A 22,670-nucleotide genomic window follows, 5' to 3' on the forward strand; every position below is an offset into this window, starting at 1 on the left:
TAATATATATATTGCACGTGTACGCACGCGCGCGCGTGTTCATACACATATTGAATTTAATATATATACTTTTAAAATATATATATTTATATTATATCTGTTATAAAAATTGAATCTAATTATATTTCTAATAGCTTAAATTGGATAGATATTTATAATTAATAATAATATATAACAGTATTTATAATATATTAATAATATTAGTAAATATTTAGAATAACATTTTCTTATAATTATTTGAATATTTAATTTTTTAATTATAATTAAATGTAATAACAAATTTTATTTGCTAGTTATAATATTATATAAAAATTAAAAATAAATATTATTCAATAATTCATTTGTTAAAGTATTAAACACGTTATTGAATTATAAATATGAAATAATAAATTATTTTAGCACATTACCAATAAAGAAAATTTATGTTAAATGTAACAATAATTTATTTGAAATATTATGTTAATAGTACATTTATAATCTATAAGTAATACTTATACATATATATAAAGTATATATGTATATAAACAAATAAGTAATACTTATATGATAATAAAAACTTACTTGAATCTATAAAATACAATGATATATAAAATGAATCTATAAAATACATTCTTTTATGCTGAAACTCTTTTATGTGATATATAAATAAATTAATACATTACTTTCAAGAATAATTGCTAATTTTTATATAATTAATACTAGTAAAATGTATAAAATGAATATATTCTATATTATAAGAAAGCAATAAAAAATAATAAATTTTGTCATAAATAAATAAAGATAATACATATATGTACTTATTTTTATATAAATGTATATAAATATTGGTATTTTAAATCTAATAATGCTTTAAGAATCAAATATTTTATACATATACATATATGCTTAGAAATAGGTTTGGAAAATACCAGAAACATATTCATATATTTTTTTAAAAGTTTATTTATCCTAAGAGATATACAAAACAAACATTTCTTTTGTAACTGTTATAATTCCCCTATAATAACACAGAAAATTCTGCCATAATTTTCAATATCTGTTTTATTAATTATCTCCATCAAATGGATATTTTTGTATCAGTACAATTCATTTTAACCAGCTATGTTAAAATTATGCACATCTGCAAATCAGTATTAAAATATTACAATTTCATATTTTACAGTATTCGTCCTCTAGCTCCCTCTAGAACAGGTTCTTGCTTATATAATCACATAATTATCCATTATATGACAATGTGCCAGGGGAGATGAAAAGCTTTTATGTCAAAAAGTAGTACTGCTGAGCCAAATCAAGGTGCAAGTCAGTCTGACTGTAAAGAAGCCTCTTGTATATTCATTTTGCATACCAATCTTGGCCACGAAATTTATATTTGCATTACTTAGCCTGTTTTTTTTTTTTTTTTTTTTTTTGGTATGCTTTTTACACAGTTGACTCTAATCTCAATGATTAAGTTCTGTACATACTAGGATCTAGGAATGTTAATATTACAAGAAACCACAATAATTTATTATAATACAGCCTGCTGTACACCAGATGACTCGAGGCAATACAAGACACGCCTTATTTCTTACTTTCTTAAATGATGAACGGAATCACACGATTCTGAAAGGATTTTAACGTATTTATTTTATTGGAAAATGAATATGAGAGGGAGAATGACGATGGTAAGGGCAGGGACTACTTCAATTTGTTAAAACTCAAAATTCTATTTTAGTTTGTCTTTAACGACTGTCATTAATTTCGATAAGAACAAAAATTCATTATTTTATACGATTATAAAAAAATTGAAATTATATGACTAAGATAACATAAAAGCAAAGTTTTTCATCAATTATATAAAATAAATTGAACTGTTTTTATGCTCCACTTTCTTGCGAATAGAAGTTATTCACACTTTATATCTTTTACAATAGTACTTTACAATACCACTGCTCCATGGCTGGGTTATCGTCCCAATTTTGATTTCATAAAGTTGTGAATTAGATATTTTGTTTCGATTTCAATTACTTATAAGCTATAAGGCTCAATCTCATGGTTTAGAATACATTGTTTGTGGAAACTATCACATATTGACGCAGATGTAGAATCGAAGTTGCATAAAATATATACTTATCCTAATACTTACAACTATACGACACATAGTTAAATCAATTACATTCATACAAAGCAGCCCCATGCCCCACCTGCGACATATTTGATTTAAAGAAATCTTCTGTACAAGGATATACAATAAGTCTTCTTACACTGGCAGCGAATGAACTGAACTGATAAAATCGAACTGTTTTCGCCATGAACGAATGATACCGCCCAACTATGGAGCCGCCGTATCCTTATAACTAAGTCAATTTTTAACATAGTTTGGACACAATGTCAACAATGATTGAGCCCCTGCGCCTTCCACCTGATAGAAAGTGGGCACCATATCTTTTCATTCTGCTATCCTACGCCATTTTACATGTTACTATCAATATGTTAAAATACAAATATCATTCATACGATCTTCTCTCACATCTGTCATACATACAATTTTAAAATAATTATTATAATCGCGGGTATTTAATTATTATTGTAAATAATCAGGGACTGGTGATTAGTTATTTGTTTTCCTAGTGGTGTAAGTACGCTCACGCTAAGATCAATGGTACGTACAGTAGGTGAGGTATGCTTTCAGGATCAAGGACACGGGGTGATAGATGAAATTTTGTCGTGCATCCGCTATTCATCATCTTCTTTATATTCTTCTTCACTGTCACTTTTTACAGTATTTGCTGGAACTCCTACTACAGGTGCACCATCTTTCATTTTCTTTTTGTACGCAGTCATTTCCTAAATACAATATATTTATAAATAAATATTTTAAAATAAATATTTTCAAATGAATAATTTGAAAATATTTTTAAATCAAATATATTATATATACTCTTTCATATCGAGCCTTATCCTTTTCCGCCATAGCCTCATATTTAGATTTGGTTTCAGGATCTGCATCTGACCATTTTTTACCAAGTTCCTTAGCAATATCACCTACACCAAATTCAGGATTTAGCATTTTTACTTTTCCACGTTCATCATTACAGAACCAGAAAAATGCAGATCTATAAGATAAAATATGATTTATGTATATAATAATATGATAAGTATGATTTTTTAAATTACACTTATATATATATAAAAATAAATTAAAATTAAAAATAATTAAATATATATATATATATATATACAAAAAATATATTATATATTTAATTTATATAATATTATTAAAAAAAAGAAATCATATTTAAATCATATTTACTTACAGTGATCTTTTAGGAGCATTATGATCTTTGATGTGTTTGCGCTTTTTGCCTCTGCCTTTACTTTCTCCTTTTGGTGGTGTATAATTTTGCATCTCTGCATCATATCTTTTTTTATCTTTTTCTGCCATTTCATGAAAACGTTTCTTTTCTTTATCTGACATAGTCTACAAACATATAGTAAATATTTAATTATAAATATATGTTATAAATATAAGAATATTTTATTTTGATTTCAAAATATATATATATATATATTTAGCAGTATAAATATTCACTTATAAATCTATTCATTCAATATTTTGAAAATTGTAAATATATCATATATTATATATATGTATAATAATATATAATAGTATAATTAACTAATATATAAAAAACATTAATAAAATACGACATATTAAATTTTTTAAATGTCGTTTTTTAAATGATTTTTTTATTTATATTTATACCATATATTATCATTTAAAAAATATTTAATAAAAATTATCAAAATTTTTTTTTCATTATGTTATTATAATTATATAATATATTACAATATTACAGATATAATTAGAAAATTATTTAATTATATTATATATTTTTAAATTTTACAATTGATATAATCATTTTAGTAAGATAATAAAAATCAATATCTTCAATTTTGAATACCATCTGTACTTTAAAAGAAAGAAGTACAGAAAATCTCGCTTTTCAAAGAATAGAATAACCAGATGTTAGAAGAGTACCTGTTCAAAATGACATTTCACATTTGTAGAACTTGTGAACAAAAAATACATTTCTTATTTTATTACAAAGTTTGCAATATATATCTATACATGCGTTTTTATAAATTTTTATCAACAATTAGTTAATAATCGTAATAATTATTACGAAAAATTATTTTTAAATAAAATAAATCAATTCGAATCAATATATTTTAATATTTTTAACTTGTTAAATTTTTAAAAAATTTAATAAAAATAATAATGTTATTATTTATTTATTATTGAATAATTATTAATGAAAATTTATAAATTTATAAATTTTAATGTATTATTTTTATTTATAAAAAGAAAAATATCAAGCAAAGAATTTGGGAGATATTAAAGGACATACATGTGAATAACACATTATTAGCTTTTTGACATAATGTTTGTTATATATAAGGGACAAAATCTAAGAAACAACGAGTTGTAAACCGGTCTTAGTTTTAATCTTAGTCGTGACAAGATCATAGGTATATGATTAACCGTTAATCCGAATGTTCTTGATCAGATCATGTCAAAACTAGTTTTCTGACTAGAATTTAGGTAAGGTTCACATATTCAAGCACGTATTGAACGCAAGTTTTAATAATATTCTATAAAAATTATATTTTAATATATATCGAGTTCTATTTATTAAAATAAATGTTCAATGTATTGCATTTTAAAAAAAAAATTAGCATTTAATTTTATTCTTATGTAAAATATTCTCCTCTTCTCTTTTTCCCTCATTAATTAAAATATTTTCCATTAATTGTAAATAATTTCGTTTTTTCAAGTTTATAAAATCTTGTATTCGAAATGATTCTGTTAAGAGTTTGTCTTATACTACATGAAAAGATACGGGTAAGTTATCTTCAAAGAAATCAACGCATAATAACTCCAGATGAGGTCAGTTAACTGTAAATTACTACTTAAATTAGTTACACTTTTACTCCGGCGAACAACACCAGAAACTATTATTATTTCCTGAAACATGTTTAACAAACTAATTATAATGAAGATTACTTATATTTAAAAAGACTATGCAAAGAATTATCTTAACAGAAATATATTTTAATTTGATTGAAATTTTTTAAAATCTTATTTTTTTTTTTTGTTTAAAATTATATCTTTACAATATGTAATCCATCATTGATTCCTTTTAACATTATGGTTATTTATTTATAACAATAATGTAGTATGTTAAAAATACTTGGGATTAAAAAAAATTAATAAACAATTAAAAAAATAACTTAAGAATTACCGTGACTAATTTGATATCTTTAATTAATTAATATTTAATTAATTTAATTAAGTATTCATATTTTAGAAGTTGATAAAAATTATTGGATAATTAATTGGATAATTCTTTAATTAAATTAAACAGCAAATTGTAAAAAAAATAAATTCCTTACCTTCCACCTCATTGCACACTTTTTAGAAAATTCCCGAAAGACAATCTTCTCCTCGGGGTGTTTCTTTTTATGTTCCTGTCGACACGTTTGTACGAAGAACGCATATGCGGTCATCCGTCCCCTTGGCTTTGAATCTTTTCCTCTCGGCATATTGTCTCGCTGTTGTAAACTCTGAGCGTTATTTTGCTGAAGATTATTTTGTTGCGATAACTGTTGTATCTGGTGCTGTAATGAAATAATCAAAGAATATAATTATTAAAAACTTAATGTAACAATCAATGTCCCTCGTTTAAAAGATATTTTCCAAAAACAAGAAAAAAAAAAAAAAAGAGAAACATTTACTTATGTTTTACATTGAATGTAAAACGAGAAGATTAAAAAATTTTTTTTCTTTCTCTTGCAAAAATATTACAATTCATCATTGTAAAAAATGATATGTTAATTCAAAATTCTATGTTTTAATGTTTTATATTTTTCCATAATTTTCTTCTAGTTTATATATTATAATTTTTAATTATTTTTAACTTCACATATATATATATACATATATGTGTATATATAAATTGTTAAAATGCCTAAACAGAGATTAAAAGTCATTTGTAAAATCGTATTTTCGAGGAAATGTATATATATATATATTTTAAAATATCGAATAATTAGTTTGTACAAAGGCGCATCTACATATATGATTTATGTTAGTTTAACCCATTACTACTGTAACGTGCACTATATTGTCAATGATTACTCTATTTCTAATATTCGAATTCCGAAAGATAAAATAATTTATTTCTAATCAGATTTCTTCCCTATATATAAAGCATATTGCTTCGTACAGACTAAAATAATACTAGGCGCATAATATATTGCGTGCAGCTACGTTATAATTCTAGAAGCTAGGTAAGTTAAGATTCTATTCTAAAAAAATAAAATCCTTTCGTATAACTTTATAATTTATCCAATTGTTCTAGATAAATCTTAGATAAAAAAAAAAGTAACATTATGTATATTAGTAATATAAGTTTATAATTTATCAAATTGTTCTAGATAAATCTTACAAATTTATTATAAATATTATATTACTAATCTATATCTGTTACTTCTTTTATGAAAAATAACATTTATCTATATTTTACATATAGATAACAAATATTTATCTAAACAATATTTTGTTCAAAGTTAATATTTTAAATTATATTCACACATCATATAATTATATGATAAGAATATATTTATTATAGATATGTTTCTAAACCTTAAATAAATAATTAATCAATTATTATCAAACTAAACAGAATAGAAGTATACTATTATTAATAACACTATATTATTATTTCAAAATTATTTTAAACTGCAATTTTTGTAATTCTAAATAAAAAAAATATTTAATATTAAATATGAAAACTAACATTCTCATTTCATATAGAATCTCATTTTAAGAATTCCTTAAAATATATTTGATGTAACATATTTATTGAAAAAAAAAAATAAATAAAATCTTTTTCTTTTTTAAAATATTTTAAAACTATACAATTTGTACTTATAAATAACTTATAATACTAACATATAACTTATAAATAATATAAAAAATGTGTATAAATATTCAATAATTATGAAAAATAATTATTGTAATAAGTTATATAAATCTCATTCAAATTCATAAAAATAGATAATTAAAAACAAATGAAAATGATTTATATATACATAATTTAATTTTATCACATGAAATTGAAGATGTGCTAAATCAATAATTGTAATATTAAAAAAAGATAATTCATATAATAATAAAGAGAAGATATCATGAAAAAATTTTCGAAAAAAACGAATAAAAGAGTATAAAAAAGTTAAAATTTTGCGAACATAATATTCGTAATGAACACTGATGTACAAACTTCATTAAATGAGATCGTGTTTTCGGCATCAACTAAAATTACTTTTAGATTGCATGTTACTATGTGTATATATCTAACAAACATTTACCCGTACGGTCAAATAGAAATTGATACCTATCCCATCTGTTTAATATTAGAGTTTAGTTCAATCATCGAATCTAATTGATATAAATTATAGAAAAAAAAAATTTCAGTTGATTTGAATAAAAAAAGTTTATTTTCAATATCTTGAAATTTTTTTATTTCTATATATCTTTAAAATATTTATTTTTTTTTTCTAAATCACATTATTATTATTCAATTATTTTATAAAAAGGAATTTTTCTTATTTTAACTTTAATTTCAATCTGTAGTTAAAAATAATTTATCTTTATGGATTTATTTACACATTTCTTTAAATTTTAATGGTTAAACAAATTTATGTGTAAAATTTTCAATTTTATCTCTTCTATATTCATACATAAATAAAGAAAATCGCATAAAATATGAAATAAAATATCAAATGCCAAGTAAAGGAAACTAAATAAAATTAAATAAAATTAATTTTTTTTTATTTATAAAATACTATTTACTTAATGATAAGAATTTATTTTTAATTTAAATCATTAAAATATTTTTCCAGTTTAAAATTATGTAACTAATTAGCATTTTAAATAATTTTTTATCGCGTAAATTATATCTGCATTAGTCAATCAATAAACTATCAATCAGAATCAATACAATGTCTTCGAATCGATGAAATAACTACTCGAATATATTAAAGAAAAAAAAAAGAATATATATAAGAATTTTAACAAAAAAAAAAAAAATAAATAAAAAAAATTAATTTTAGAAATATTCCAAAAAATTTTAAAGTGCAATTTTAATTTTTTTCGGAATTCTAAAAATATCTATGAAACTAAAATATAATATTTATTGGGTTTTATATAAAATAAAATTTTCTATATGTTTAACATAATTCAGCAGCTAATATATAGTAAATTATTTTTTATTTTATTCTTTTTAATGATGAAAATTCAGTTAAAGAATAAATTTTCATATACAAATAAATAAGAGATATAAAAATTAATCACAATTTATCAAATAATTTAAATATACAATTTCTCTCATTGATATTAATTTAATTTGAATTAAAATTCAAAAATTCAAAAGTTCAAAAATTTATATTACTTTAATTAAAATATATTATCAACAGCTAATTTTAATAATTTTAATAGTATTTTAAAAAGTAGAAATTTAATCAACCATTTTAAAAATTAGAAATATCTTTTTATCTTTAAATAAATGCTAATATCGTTTCTAATTATATAGATATACTTTCTATTTAATCACATTCTACTTTATATAAAAATTTTTGGTTTTTAAATCAAAACTGGAATTCGAACTAAAATTCTTAATTCATATTAGAGTGTATAATTAGTATTTTTTTCAATAAATATTTCAAATATAATATAAAATTGAACTATTGATTATTTTCCAATATCAAAATACATACATTCAGTATAACCTACAAAATGTTAACTCTTGAAATTTCTATAAAATTCAACGAAATGAATTATGAAAAATTCTTAGGTTATAAATTTAAAAGAAATTTCAAAATTTCTAAAATTCCAGTAAAAAAAAAAATATAAAATATATATTTTAACTATACATTTTTTTAAATTCTTATGAAAACAAATGTTTTAATATCTTAATAAAATTAATCTTGTAAGAAATAATATTTCTCAAGAATATTATCCATTTTTTTTGAACATATTTCAATTTTAATTCGAAAGAAAAAATAAAAGAGATTTTCTTTAATAATGATATTTAATATTTCGTTCCGAAGAAAAAATTTATTTCTTCCGTTTACTTCTATATCGCAATAATCTTAAATTTTCGGACAACTTTCTGACTTTCTCTTCGCTTGATAGATACAGACACTTTAATCTTAACTTTCATTCGAGCTCCGCTTTTAATTTTGCTCCAAATACGTTTTCATGCTTCACAATATTGATTACTTTTTATTGGAATATTGAAAAACCTGAAAATTTTTTAAGAAAGATACTCTTAACAATATGTCTTCGATATTAAGATTAACAAAAATAATTCGTATAATAAATTTTAATATGGTTTTTCTTCTTGTAGGTTTTAATGAATGAAATGTTCAAATAGAACATTGAGGATATATTAATATAATGTAAATTTATACTTTCAGTACAACAATAAAGATTCTAATACATATTCGCATACATATTCGATAAAACAATATCAATTACTTATTGATATTTTCACAAATTTGAATTTACTATAAGATTATGTTTTCTTCTTGATTGTATGATAACATATATATAGTGGCACTCATCTATTTACTCTTGTACAAATAGTTCTATGGCTAAGATATGTATATGAAGAAAGGTTGCAATTCAAAACAATCTATGTTTTCCTTTTTTTTTTTGCTTTAGTTTTTAATTCATAAACTAACTGAATCATTAATTTTACGATTAAGAAATACGCAATATATATATATTTAATTTTACTAAACACGCGCATTTCATCTTTAATTAAAAAATAAATATGAAGTAAAAATTATTAAAACTGATAGAAATAATGACTTGAATTAATCATAAAATATCAAGTAAAAATAACTAAAAATGATTGAAAAATTTAAAAAAATATATTGTGCACTTACAATAAGATAAAAATGTTTTTTATTTTTAATAATTATATATTAAAATATTAATTTAAGCAAATAAAATAAAATGCGATAAAACTATTTCAAAATTCTAAAATATGTAAATCCAATTTCAAATTTGTTAAGATTGAAAAAAATCTTAAATTATCAAAGAAGGATTGTGATATCTTTCATTTTTTTCTTTAAATCTTAAAATATTTATATAAAAAATTATAATAACATATTTAAATAATTACAATAAAATTTAATAAAACAAAAATTTAAAAAAAATAAATTCTAACTTCAAAATTATTAAAAAATAGAATTATTTTTTTTTTGCATTTTCAAATAAAAAAAAATATAAAAAAAATTTAAAAAATATATATATATATATTCGTTTACGAAAAATTTAAATTGTTTAATTTTTAATAAAAGAAGTAAATATTCATTTAAATATTTTTTTTCCGTTATAAATAAATAAAACGAATTGAAATCAGAACTTTAAATATGAATTCAAAAAATCAATTCGAATATATCGAAAATATATAATTCGAAATTATTTGCTTATTAATAACAAATATAAGAATAAAAAGAAAAAGTTTTAAATAAAGTTCGTAATCTGTGAAAAATAAGATTCTTGAAATTTGGTGTTTAATAACCAAATCAATTAATTAAAAAATGGTGTCTCTGTATTAAAAATATATGAATTATGAATTAAATTTTTTTTTTAAATTTATTGATTAATATAAATATTAATAAAAAAATATCAAAAATATCATTTTTCTGAAAAGAAAAACAAAAATTTTTCGTTTTTTGTCGACATGTATGATTAATGAAAAAACATTATTTTATAAAAAAAAACTGAATAGAATGAAGAAGAAAATATTTAAAAATTTCGAAGTTCCTCTACAAATTTTTACTTTAGAATATAAAATGATTCGAAAATAATAATTAATTTTAATTTTATCAAAAGAACAATAATTAATTAGAATTTCTATTTCCAATCATGAATGTCTAAAATATTTCAATCAAAGGAATCGAAAAAAGAAGGAAACCGGCATGGCAAGAGCCGCTGTACGAACGTACGTACGAAGAAGGCCGCACGAAACCCGGAATCAATAGCGGACAACGGTCGGTGGGGCAAGAGACGCGAGTCAGGATGAAACGCAGACGATAGTACGAAAGCACGATAGAAACGGTTATTAAGACTTTTTGAACACAAATCGAATTAAGTATTAATGATTAACTTAATTATCATTCTCTTCTAAGTATAGATCTAAAACTAACATCTTTGTGTCAAAGTAAAATGATGTATTAAAATTTAATAAAGCTACAAAAAAATTGAAATTTATAAAAATAAATATTTGGTAAAATATTATTAAGTGCATCCTTTTCACTTTTCCGATTATTAATAATTTAAAAATAAATTAAATAATTTTATTTTTATCTTTGTATTATTCTTTTTTACAATTTTTTTTTTTCTTAATAACAAAGTAAATAACTCGATAACATGGTTAAAAGCATAATGATTCAAAACATTATTTGAGTCAAAGTATGACAAATGATGATCACATACAACTACTATAACCGAACAAAGAATAACAAGAGTTCAAAATTCTTAGAATTATATTAAAGCATGTCTTTATGAAGATATTACTTATAGTTAAGGAGAAATTGAAGTTCAGTCACGTGTTATCACAATTACTGTAATTATACTCGCTGTTTCACTTCTTTCTTTTTAATTAAAAAAAAAAAATGAAATACTAATGCTTGCCCAGCCGAAATTGATTAATCAATTTCTCAAAATGAATAAAAAGATAGTAAAATTAAGATTTGCTATAATTAATCAACCTATATATATATCGTATGTTTGAGATAAAATTTTAAAAAAATTATTTTAAATACTTAAATTGCTAATATTTTAATTATTAATAAATTTTTCATTTTATCTACGAAAAAAAAAAAATAATAATCGAAGAACGAAATACAACAAAGATGCAACGTTATAAAAGAAACCACAACATATTTTAATAAGTTAGAATCATAGATATTAAACCTATTGGTTAAAAAGCAATGCAAGAGATTTGATAGGAATCAGGCGTTTTTCTTTCAGGTGCATAAAAGAATCCCGCGCAAATAGAAATAAGCGAAAAATATACATAAATATATGTAATACATAGGGTGATAAATTAAGAATATAAAATTGAAAAGCAGGCAATAATGAGAAAAAAAGGAAGCATAAAGGGGGTCGATCGTGGTCGCAACATACCGGGGACATAACGGGGGGCGTGGACGTTTGTGTGGTAATGGGCGAGAGGTGCTGCTGCTGTTGTTGGCCCTGCAATTGCTGATGCAGGTTGTTCTGTCCGGCGTCCATAACTCCACCTGGGTACCACCACTGTACGCCAGGCGGTGGTGCGGAAGGTGTACCAGGTACACCTCCGCCTGTTCCGGGCCCCGTTCCTAATCTATAATCATAGCCTCCCCTCATGCAGGAGCCAACCGGCGTAGATGTCGAGACGGGATTCGACTGTGTGCCCGTGGTGGCTGGGTTCTGAAAGCTGGAGGCCATCTTGTAGGAGAAAAGCTGCTGGGTAGCCGCAGCGGTACTCCTAACGATATCCTGATGATGCTGTTGCTGTGCTTGCTGCTGTTGCGTTAACTGCTGCTGTTGTTGATTCATCAGATGTTGATGTAAATTTTGTTGTTGTTGCTGTTGCTGCTGTTGTTGCTGTTGTTGTTCGGCTGATACAGTGTTTAAACCCGAAGGCCACCAGGCGGTACCACCGGAGGCATCCTCGCGGCTTCCTGGGCTCGCTGTGCCCCAGCCACCGGCAACGCGGTGGTGTTCCGACATATCGTACACGCGGATGGTCTGTCTGTCACTTCGGCCTCGTTTACCAAGCGGTACCACCAACAAGGAAAAGAAGGATGCACGAAGAAATTACACGACACGCACTCACGCACCACACATACGCTCCTCTGTCTCCCTCATACAGAACATGCACACATACGCACGCGAACGCTGTGCGCGCGCGCACGCACTCGCTCGCTTGCTCTTACGAGAAGGTGTCCACAGACATACACATACGTACACGCACCCTCACATTCGTATGGAGTCCTGTTTGTGACCGTCGTGTATCGCGACACGCACCGCACGCGCTACCGTGCTCTCACTGTCACACCACGTTTCTCTTGTCCAGCCGGCACACTACACGATCACTACTAGTACTCCTGGTAGCACAGGCGGCTTCATACACGCTTTTTCCACGATGTATAGAGGAGGTCCTCGTGAATACGTACGTTATACTTGGGATGCGGTCTACTCGACGCTACGCTCAACCGTTCGTTAGCTCCGTGAGTAGGTATGGCGGGTAGAGGAGGAGAGCGGGCGGGTGGGTAGGGGAGGGCGCTCTCTCTCCCCTTCTAGCTCTTTCTTTTTCCCTCTGTCTCCCCACCATCGACAGATACAGTGCGTCTATCCGTCTCTCTTTTTCTCCCTCTTTCTCTGTCTCTGCTCTCCGTTCTCTTTCTCTTTTCTTCCCTCCCCTAAATACTCATGGAACCTTTCATTCGAGAGACACAATGTTTCTTTTCGTAGACACCGATAAGTGTTAAATATAAATATGTATCTTCATTCATTTATGCCTACACTATCATTTCCGTTACGTAAAAAATACGTATATAGCCCTTTTCTTCCTTGAAAACGTGACGTCTCTTCTTTACTTGCTCATACACACGGTGCTAATTACGCTCTATGCGACACCACGCTCGCGTAGAGACGCAATGCTTCTTTTACGTGTATATACACACCGACGCTGGCAATTGCACAGTGGTAGTAGAACGCGTAATAGCTTTTTCACATGGAGAAGCTTACGCGCGGATTGCTTCTCTCGCCACCGACTCTACACGCGATGCCGCACACACAGAGGGCGAACCTGGCGAGGACGGGCTGGATGGACGCTTGTATATTCTCTCTTTCTCTTTCTCCAATCTGGTCCCCTTCCACTCCGATCCGAAGTCTCACTCACTACTTGTCTGTTTGTCTCTTTCTCCACGTTTCTCTATCTTTTTTCCACGCGCACGAGCTTAGCCTTCCTTCCAGCGGACGCCGGCGAACTCATGCAGCGTTGCCAAGCCACGCTTTCACCCGCCCGCTCACAAAGGAAAACCCGAGTACACCAACCAATCGAACTACATTTCAACCATGGTGGGGATGGCGGGAGTCTACCACTACTGACATCAAGGCAACGTCGCTTTCTCTCTTCCGTTCGTAGAGAATTCGAGAGCCATGGCTCGTAGTCCCCGGTAAGGTAGAGGGGCAAACGACTGCAAACCCTTCTCTACCCTTGAAACTCGAGGTCAACTTTTAGGCAGAGAAAGAGAGCGAAAGGGAGAGGAAGACACACCAACTCTGACTTGTCGCCGTGCGCTCTTTCTTCTCGCGCCTTTTTTTACCCTTCTTAGTTTCGTTACACTGCTACGGTCACTGGAATTTGCTCCACATTGGTACTTCCTGCTTTTCGCGCACCCTTTTTCCTGCGTGTCAAGTCGGCTTTACCGACCGAAGAATTCTTCCTTCATGTCACTTCTCAGTCGATATAGAAGGACTTTTAAAATTTGAATAAAAACAAGATGTAAAGAAATCTTTTATAATTCCCTTTAACTAAATAAAATTATGTTTGTATACATCTTATTTAGAAGCATGAAATATTCATAGTAAATATATAAGTGTAACAACGAATTATTATGAAAGCAATATTATTAATTAATAAATACACTTCAACTTAAACATTTCTTCTCTTACTTTTATTTTTTCCTGAAACTTATTAAAAAAAAATCTAAATCTTATTAATTTATAACACTTTATTAATAATTAGAATTTAAATATACTTCAATTGATTTCTTAAGATAAAATATAGTAAATAATTCTAACAATAATATTTCATATTAATAAATCACGTTTCTATAAAACATAATAATAATAATAAATATAATAGTGAATAAATTTTTCAACACTTTTAAATTAACACTTTAAAATTATTTTGAAAAATATGGTTACAATGTAATATTTTACAATGTAAAGTACGTATATTAAGCTTCAAACGGTACATAAAATGTAATGTTATATATGGAATAATTTCTAGTATATATTTTACAAACTTATACCTCATAGCCAACATATTCTTCTAACTTATCAGAAGAAAAATCAAATCTATTAATATGAAAATAAATCGTGGGAACAAACTGTGCAACAAATATTATTAAATGAATTCCATAAGAAATTTTTAACATGTAAGAAACAACATAAATTGCGCAAGCTTTTGGAATTCCAATTTTTTTTAAAATCGTGAACAAGACAAAATGAAAATATATATCATAGGATTTCTACGTCGGGCTTCCTTTCTTCCCACTCAACCCCCAATCAAGAGGCGGGTGAGTTGGAGGTAACCCGGCAAATCGAGAGAGAGAGAGAGAGAGAGGAGAAGAGAACCGGGTCCGGGTCAATAAGACGCATGAGCGAGTGAAACAGAGATGGAACGAGAGAGAGAAATCGAAGGAGTGAGCGAGCAAACAAGTACATTGGAGAAACAGAGAGGAACAGGGACCGCGCATTCCCAGGGCTAGGCAACGTAACGAACGAATGCAAGAAGGGGCATGGTGAACAAGGGAAATGGTGGAATGGTAAGAAAAGGAGAGGCACTGATGATGAAAGGAAGGAGAAAGAGAGAGGGAAAAAGAAACATATGATGAAAGAGAAAAGGCACAGTAAGCAACGAGAGTCCTGGCTTCAAATTCTCAACTCGTGTTGGTACCGCGATGTTTGTTCGACCGAAGCAAGTCGATTCCATCCGAAACAAACCGATCTCTCTCGATTCCGAAAGACTGTCAGAATGAAAAAAATAATCGAATGCAATTTTATTTTATAACAAAACATTTGAAAATTGCAATTTGAAAATATAATTTTAAAATAAAAATATATTTTTTTTATACGATAAGTATAAAAAAATAAGTAATTAATAAGTATTCGTCGAGAAAAATTTAAAACAAAAAATTTTTAAAATTTTAAAGAAAATATAAAAGATATTTATACTAATATATTTATAAAATTTTATATCAATTTGAATATATATAAAGTTTAAAAATGATAAAAATGAATGTTCACATGTAAATAACATATTCATGCATGTAAATAAATGTGTATAATTTGCTGAGCTCGCATTAGTATATCAATTTAAATTATCTTAATGTATTTAATATAAATATTTGTAAATACATTGATATGAATTAAAAAAAAAAATAGAATATTTTTTAATGGGAAATAGATATTTCATCAACAAACATTCATTACTTTTATAGAATATCAGATCTTTTTAAGATAAATCTTTTTTTAAGAGATTAAAAATATATTTAAGTAACATTTAATTTAATTCAAGACTCAATATATCATTTTTAAAGTATATATATACAATAATACTATTTTTATGTGTTTAAATATAATTATAAATCTAAATTCTAATTAATAAAAAACATTATAAATTTATTTAAGATTTTTTCATTGTATTTTAAAATTAGAAAAAATAATAAATTATAAAATATAATGAATATCTTGTATATTTCTATTAATATAAATGTATATATATATATGGATCCATATAAATTAATTGTATAAATATTATAATACGCAATATTTATATAAATATCTTAAATATCTTTTGTCAATGATATATTGATTTATTTAAATTCATTATTAATAATTTTCATCTTATTATTACATATATTCAATTAAATATTCATTTTATAAAAAAAAAAAATAAATAAATAAAATTGTTTGATATTCGTTTTAACGCAAATTAAAAGATTTTTAACAGTATTGATTAATTTTATTAATAAGAATTTTATCATTTTAATCAAAATATTTTTATATTTAATCGTATATCATAATTTTAAACATGCGATTGGAAATTTTATTGTAATTTGGCGTAAGAAAAGGAATATGATATATCTATGGACCAATGCCAAACGTATGTATACGTATACATATGTACATATTTCATGCCATGTGTGCAAGAGTGTTATATTTACATTTATCCAATGCACCTGTATAAAAAAACAATATGAAATATTTAATATCCTTTCTCATTTACTTTTTCAATGCAAACATATATACACATATATACATATATATATATATATATATATATATACATATATAAATATATATATTTTAATATATATAAAAAACGAATTTATCTATATACATCTATATACACAACCTTTTTCTGTTTTTTCTTGACATCGAATAAATGGTAATTGCGAGCTACACATAGTATACGTATAACGTTGAACGTGCCTGTCAGAATTACGCAAGATCACTTTCAATTTTATTATTCCTATATTTGAAACTGCTCTTGCGTTTCGTTATAATTTAAGTGGAATATTTTTATATGAAGACTAAATCTTCAATATTAAATTAAAAAAAAGGGAAAAAAGCTCGCCCAACGAATAAAAAAATAAAAAATATTTCATAAAACGATCGTATCAATTATGATACGTTTTTAAAAATATCTATCAAATGTTCTCTGTGAGGATAATATTTAAAAGTTATATTTGTGTGTATATACATATTTTTTGAAATGACAACACTTCAAAAATTGGAGTTACACGAAAATTTCACGAAACGTTATGCAACGATACTACTACGTATTATGCCTAAGCTAAACTTAATTTCATAGTTTCAGATATTTATCTTTTTTAAAATATTCATATATATTATCGAACAATATGAAATAATTTTAATCATATATGCAATATATAATGAATTTTTTATACGTATGTAAAATGTTTACAAAACTTAGATTTTTCACTTGGATATAGATTTTAAAAATTTCATTCTATATTGGATAAATATGACAATAAGGCAAATTTTACTAATTTTAATAATAAAAAAATATAGTAAAAAATAAAAAATATTTAATTCATGAAGTAAAAGTTAATTGAATATATGTCTATACATAATAATCTATATATCACAATATCAGATATATAAATGTTAAAATTACAAAAATAAAATAAAAAATTAAAAAGACTTAACAGATTGAAAATAATAAATTTTATATAGAAATAGAATGTTATATTTTAATATACATTTAAAAATTAAATTATGATGAATTATTTAACTTGATTTGATGTTAGTGGAATATCTTAAATTATACGTTAAAATTTATCCGCGAAAAAACTCGGATGAATTATTATTAAAATAATATTTATAATTCATATTGCGATGAACTTTATTTTGGTTTATATAAACAATTTCATCAATTTGTTATTTTAGAATCTATCAATATTTTTCAGAGTATGTATAAAAGAGAATTTATTTTAATGGCATTCTTTAAGAAGTAAACATATTGACGCCGTAAAGGTAGGTATGTAAGATATTAGTTATAGCAATTATCATAAAAAAAATTCTCCCAACTTCACCCACATACCTGACTGCAATAATACTTGCCCAAATAAAACTAGTCAAACAGGTAACAACTAAATGGGAAATTGATGTACGAAAGAGACTGTAAACAATGACTTATATTGCTTTGTATAAAATTTCTTCGAATAGATATAATTTCGATAGAAAGAAAGTCTTTTAATAATATTAGTTAGAAATATTTACATTTTTTTCAAAACTAAAAATATTGTCATTTTTTTCAAAAGTTCACAAATACACAAATCTATCATTGAAGTTTTATTTTTTATGTCTTTATAAAAACACATCGATTTCATAAAAAAAAATAGCTTTTTTTCTTAAAAAATTAAACAATGAAATATATTTTATTAAAATTAATAATGGTTCTTCGAAAATATTTCAAAATATGATGCAATATAAAAACATTTTTTAGAATATTGCACATACAGTAGCAAGTAATTCAATTTTCAATGTTAAAAAAAATTTAACATAACCTAAGTTAATCTTTTGAAACACAGTTAAAATATTATATTAATTTAAAAACTACAATCTTGTATTATAATATTGTATATACAGTAGCAAGTAATTCAATTTTCAATGTTAAAAAAAATTTAACATAACCTAAGTGTTATGTTAATCTTTTGAAACACAGTTAAAATATTAAATTAATTTAAAAACTATAATCTTGTATTATAATATTGTATATACAGTAGCAAGTAATTCAATTTTCAATGTTAAAAAAAAATTTAACATAACCTAAGTGTTATGTTAATCTTTTGAAACACAGTTAAAATATTAAATTAATTTAAAAACTACAATCCTCGAACAGATGTACACCGTCAATTAGGAAGTATCAGGAACTCTTATGTAGGTCAATGGTCCACGGGAATATGAAAGTATGTCTTATAGCAGTATAATAATTACGATGTAGCAAAGATAGTATGTTTCGAAAGAGTTGAAATATTGAAGTAAAATATCTAAAATTTATCGTGCCATTAAAAAATAAGATGAATCTTTATCACGTATTTTTATTTTTTTTTTTATAAATACGTGTTATAGAATAATTGGATGAATAAAAAAAACACTTTGATTGAATTACTTTAAAAATTTATGCTTAAAAAATTGAAAATGAAATTGCAATTTTTTTTAAATAAAAAAACTTACATTCAAATGAAAGGATTAACCTTTTCAGAATAAAAATGTACTTGACGTCAATAAGAATGCGTGTAGAATAATTTTGTAATTTGCTTAGTATTTTTATTATATACAGAATTGATTGTTATTTAAAATTTTTCCATGTGTGAGAAAATTACCGTTTGTTTGTTTATTTGTTTTTATATACGAATACGAATCTATATAATTATATTTAAAGATTATCAAAAATTAAGAAAATTACTAATAAATATGGAAAAATAATATATAATAAAAACTGCAAAAAAAAAAAATAACATTTTTTACCATTATGTAAAATTTAATAATTTAAAATATTTTTTATTTTCACTCCACAGTATGTATTAGATATTAGATAATTCGTTAACAACATATTGTTATTTGTAAAAAATTTATGTAAAATTTATATAACTTTAATCACGTAAGCAAAGTATTAATAGTAGCCACACAAAAGTTTTATAGTATATAAACATTGGTTAAATGTTGATACTCGATAATCGATTATTAATACACGTTACATATAGAGATACTGTATATCGTATAGTATCGTACAATACAATAATGTTTTATATTACATTGACATCGTGTAAATGTAATGAAATAATAGGATAACGACAATAAAATTCAATGTTTATATAATTAATCATTTATACATACAAGAAACTAATTTGTACCGTTTCCTATCTTAAAGTAAAATTCAAAAAATAAACCGAATAATTATTTTGTCATTTATATCAATATATTTCTCCAAAAATGTATTTTTTTTTTTTTTGAGTGATTATAATATCATTATACGATCATTCTATAAACACTAATAAAATTTATACTATATAATAATAAAATAATGTAATAATTACATTAATGAAAGAATATATTTTAAGTTTTGAATTTTAGCATGATAATTGTTTGAAAAACATTGTATTAAAAATTGTAAAATCATACACATATTTACTATGACACAAAGAAATAAGAGCTATATCGAGAACATAGTGCACAATCTATCCATAATTATTTTTCACATTTTTTTCCGACATTGATTAATATTTTTTATATTGACTTAATAATAAATGTATCCATATTATAAAACATGATTATTTATATGGATGGTGGTAATATTATCCGTATCTACGTATAATATAATACGGCAAATATACATAAAATCGAACAACTGGTTTGTTCTTGATTTCATAATATTACATGCTATATATGAATTTTGTATATGTAAATTTATTATACATTATATATTTTTTTTTTTAAATGATATAACATATAATAATAATTTAAAATATATTGCAATTATATATAGTTGCAATATAAATTGATTACTTATGTGTCATAATTGTTTTTTTATTTTTTACTATAACAATGTATATAATATATTATAACTTCGGTATAAAATGATTTAATTTTTATTATAAATAAAAAATTATTATAATAAAAAAAAAAATCAAGTTAAAGTCTCTAAATTCAAACAATATCGAACATTTTTCGTTTATGTTAAGAAAGCATGAAATTTATAATTCCAAATCTCACCTTTGGTTCATTATTTAAATAGAAAGACAATCTTCTAAAATAAAATGAAATTTATAAATCTAAATCTCACCTCTGGTTCATTATTTAAATAGAAAGACTATCTTCTAAAATAATAATCAATATCTTTTATTATATCTCTAAAAAATTATAGATTAATTATACTAAATTTAAAAAATTATTTAAGAAATATATAAACTCTTAAATATTTTATATATAAAAAGAATATAAAAATGTTTATCAAGATTTAAATAAGTATAATTAAAGTTAATCTATATATTTATAAAAATATTACTGATAATTTTCTATCAGATGTTTAAATATAGATATAACAGTATTTGAAAAATAGTAATATTTTAATTACAGAAATCACAACTCGATGAACGACAATTCTAATATATCCAAGCATATATTAATGAATGTAAAAAATATATATATATCTTAAAAAAAAAAAGTTGTGATAACGTGTTGTGAATATAAGCAAAAGAGACGAATAAGTATAATATCACATATACATCTTTACTAAACTGTATGTAAGCTCATATTACGCACACACAAGTACAGTGACGTTTGCGTATTGCAAACATGTCTTCCGTACATTGATTATATTCCCACCATTTTATATATAATCAACTTCATATGTTTCAATATATATAATAAACTGGAATATTATATTTATATTAGATATGTAAAAGATAAATAATATTGACAAATTTCAGAGACTAATAAAAATATATTTTAGAATTACAAATGCAATATTAATTAAAAAAAGAAAAAATTATTTTGGCACTTTGTACAGAATATAGGTTTTGTTGATGATATGGCATGTGTGTAAACATACTATGCATAAGTCACTTTTTCTTCTTTCAATATTAATAAACTCGATTACTATAAATAATGCAAACGATTTAACGATAAGTGCACTGAATTCATATTATCATATAAAATAAAATAGAACATGAATATATCATTATCGATCATGCATATGACTTTAATAGAATAGAGAATTAGATGTGAGCGGGAAATCAAAAGTACTATAATATATTGTAATCTACGTCATGGATAACAAACTAATGACTAAAACTCCTTCTTATTTTTTCCAAATTTTCCAACCGCACTATGATTATTATCATAATTTAAACATTAAACATCAAATTATACATTATAAAACTATGACGACTACTATAGTACAAGATCCCATATATGCCAATGCATGGCGCAAGTAGCCAAACAGAGACTGAACATACGCGGGTTATAGCCTTGACGGTTGATTTATGACGAAACACTCATGACATAGGCCACGCCACATTTTACATTATAAATCTAGAGTATCTATGTTTTCACGACAGCAAAAATTGTCACACGATATTTCTTCACATATCTATATATAATGATAACAAAGTACACGAGAACCTTCCTGCTAAACACATCTCTGGGCAGCCATTTGCTATGACGGCTGGTAGAAATAAAAGGTATATGCACAGTATGCAACACAGTAGCACTTCACTAAATAATTGCTCGTATTACGTGT

At 24.8% G+C, this 22,670-nt stretch overlaps 1 protein-coding gene across 1 annotated transcript; it reads right to left on the reverse strand.

Moving 5' to 3' along the window:
* Nucleotides 1–1,374: 1,374 nt before the first annotated feature.
* LOC725551 (high mobility group protein DSP1) lies at nt 1,375–14,564 on the reverse strand. Its single transcript, XM_026440646.1, has 5 exons — nt 12,248–14,564; nt 5,437–5,661; nt 3,297–3,460; nt 2,921–3,095; nt 1,375–2,826 (listed from the first exon to the last, which is right to left on the reverse strand). The coding sequence occupies exons 1-5, from the start codon at nt 12,833–12,835 to the stop codon at nt 2,716–2,718; spliced, it is 1,263 nt and encodes a 420-aa protein (XP_026296431.1). The 5' UTR covers nt 12,836–14,564; the 3' UTR covers nt 1,375–2,715.
* Between the last annotated feature and the right edge of the window lie 8,106 nt (nt 14,565–22,670).

The sequence above is a fragment of the Apis mellifera genome, linkage group LG5, assembly GCF_003254395.2.
Source record: "Apis mellifera strain DH4 linkage group LG5, Amel_HAv3.1, whole genome shotgun sequence".
In the NCBI taxonomy this organism is placed as follows: Eukaryota; Metazoa; Arthropoda; class Insecta; order Hymenoptera; family Apidae; genus Apis; species Apis mellifera.